Source organism: Palaemon carinicauda, chromosome 31 (assembly GCF_036898095.1).
Source record: "Palaemon carinicauda isolate YSFRI2023 chromosome 31, ASM3689809v2, whole genome shotgun sequence".
NCBI classification, from domain to species: domain Eukaryota; kingdom Metazoa; phylum Arthropoda; class Malacostraca; order Decapoda; family Palaemonidae; genus Palaemon; species Palaemon carinicauda.
In genome coordinates, this window is record NC_090755.1 from 5,312,724 (window position 1) to 5,314,747 (window position 2,024).

Consider the following 2,024-nt stretch of genomic DNA (forward strand, 5'->3'; position numbering starts at 1 on the left):
CAAAGGATATTAGATCCCCTGCCTCGGTATAACTATACTGGTGCTGTACAAACTGAAAGAATTGTTCCTTTGAGTACAAAAAATCAGAACAATTTAGAACCTAAACCAAATTACAGCCAAAAGGAGACTCATGAAGGACCGTCGCGAGTCATATTTTTCAATGTAAACAATCAGAAATGTTTTGTTTATCAGCCCCAAGCTGGCCAAGAACGAATAACTACCAAACAACGTGAAGGAAAAGACCAATATACTCCTATGTTGACGGATTTGACCCAAAAATCAGAGATTGCTCTTAAAGCGGGAGAATATCCCCAATTAGAACACTCAATATATGGCTGTTCCCATTGCATTTTCACCAGTACAAGTAAACTGGAAGTCGAAAGGCATGTACGAACTCACAAAGGGAAGAAATCATATGCTTGTTTATATTGCAAATACGTCTGTGCAAGAAAGGACAACATGGAAGCTCACGAACGTACCCACACTAAGGAAAGACCTCACGCTTGTTCTTACTGTAGCTACACCTGCTCTACGAAGAGTAATCTAAGATCCCACGAATACATCCACTCGAGGGTTGGCGAGAGACTAGCTTGTGATCGTTGCTCTTTTATAACTGCTCGGAAGGATTGCTTCAAAAGACATTTGAGAATCCACGCTCGTCAGTGATTAAATGTCCCTCTAGTCTTGAATTAAAGTTTTCTTCACTCTACAGTAAATCTATTCTCTATTCTAATTGACTCATCTTACTACTGTGCTCTTCAAGAAATGTCTGTTCGAATTCAATAGTTTTATTCACACTACGGTAAATTTATTGTCCATTCTAATTAACTTATATTACTATTGTTCACTTTGAGAAATGTTATTTTGCTTCTTGACGAAACATCAGTGTGATATTTATTAATAAATTTTCAACCAAAAATTTTTATACTAATCTCTTGCGTTGAGGGATGAAGGCTCTTTTCATATAAGACATGTGTATATAATAATGAGAATTTTGTTATAACATTACAATATCTTTATTGAAAAATAAAAATCGTCAAATATTTTGTAAAGTATTAAGAGACCGGCTGTTGATATATATTACTTGTTACTTACTTTATTTTTGTCCATAAACAAACAAGTCAGACTTGAATCTGTTGCCAATTCCTACCAATTATTATTATTATTATTATTATTATTATTATTGTTATTGTTGTTGTTGTTGTTGTTGTTGTTGTTATTATTATTATTATTATTATTATTATTATTATTATTATTATTATTATTATTATTATTATTATTATTATTATTATTATTATTATTAGCGATGCTATAAGCCCAAAAGCTCCAACAGGGAAAATAGCCAAGTCAGGAAACGAAACAATTAAGTAAATAAACTAAAATAAAAAGTAATGAACAATTGAAGTGAAATATCTTGAGAATAGATAATAAAAGTGGTGTGAGAACATATAATTGTTTTTATTGATCAGAATAGAAAAAAAAAATTCTAAAATAGATGAAATTTAATATTCATAGCATGACTCATTAAAAAAATTAACTGTTTAACAATAATTAATTACGTAAGTTCAAGAGGATAATTGAATATGTAATTGATTTTGTGATTACTATTGTATATTCGTAGAAATATATATATATATATATATATATATATATATATATATATATATATATATATATATATAAAATGTGTGTGTGTATATATGTATATGTATATATATATATATATATATATATATATATATATATATATATGTGTGTGTGTGTGTGTGTGTGTATATGTATATATATGTATAAATATTCATATATATGTATATATATGTATAGATATATATGTATATATGTAAACAAACATATTTATTTTCAGCGCATTGGTGTTTGAAGATCCTTACTAAAGCTCTTAATATATAATTTAATCATCGAATTAATCCTAACTTATTCTTTGCCCTCCAGTTATTTAGAAGTGTCTTTTAATCAATGTTAATTAATTTTGTATATGATTCAATAATCTGTCTGTTATATTTCTT

General features: G+C 28.1%; 1 protein-coding gene across 1 annotated transcript in view; it reads left to right on the top strand.

Moving 5' to 3' along the window:
- LOC137624844 (uncharacterized) overlaps window positions 1-1,611 on the top strand; it is a 3,001-nt gene extending 1,390 nt beyond the window's left edge. The window contains exon 2 of the mRNA XM_068355794.1: window positions 1-1,611. This exon is cut by the window's left edge and continues 909 nt beyond it. Within this exon, the coding sequence (XP_068211895.1) occupies window positions 1-666 (666 nt within the window). The 3' untranslated portion in view covers window positions 667-1,611.
- Window positions 1,612-2,024: the final 413 nt, after the last annotated feature.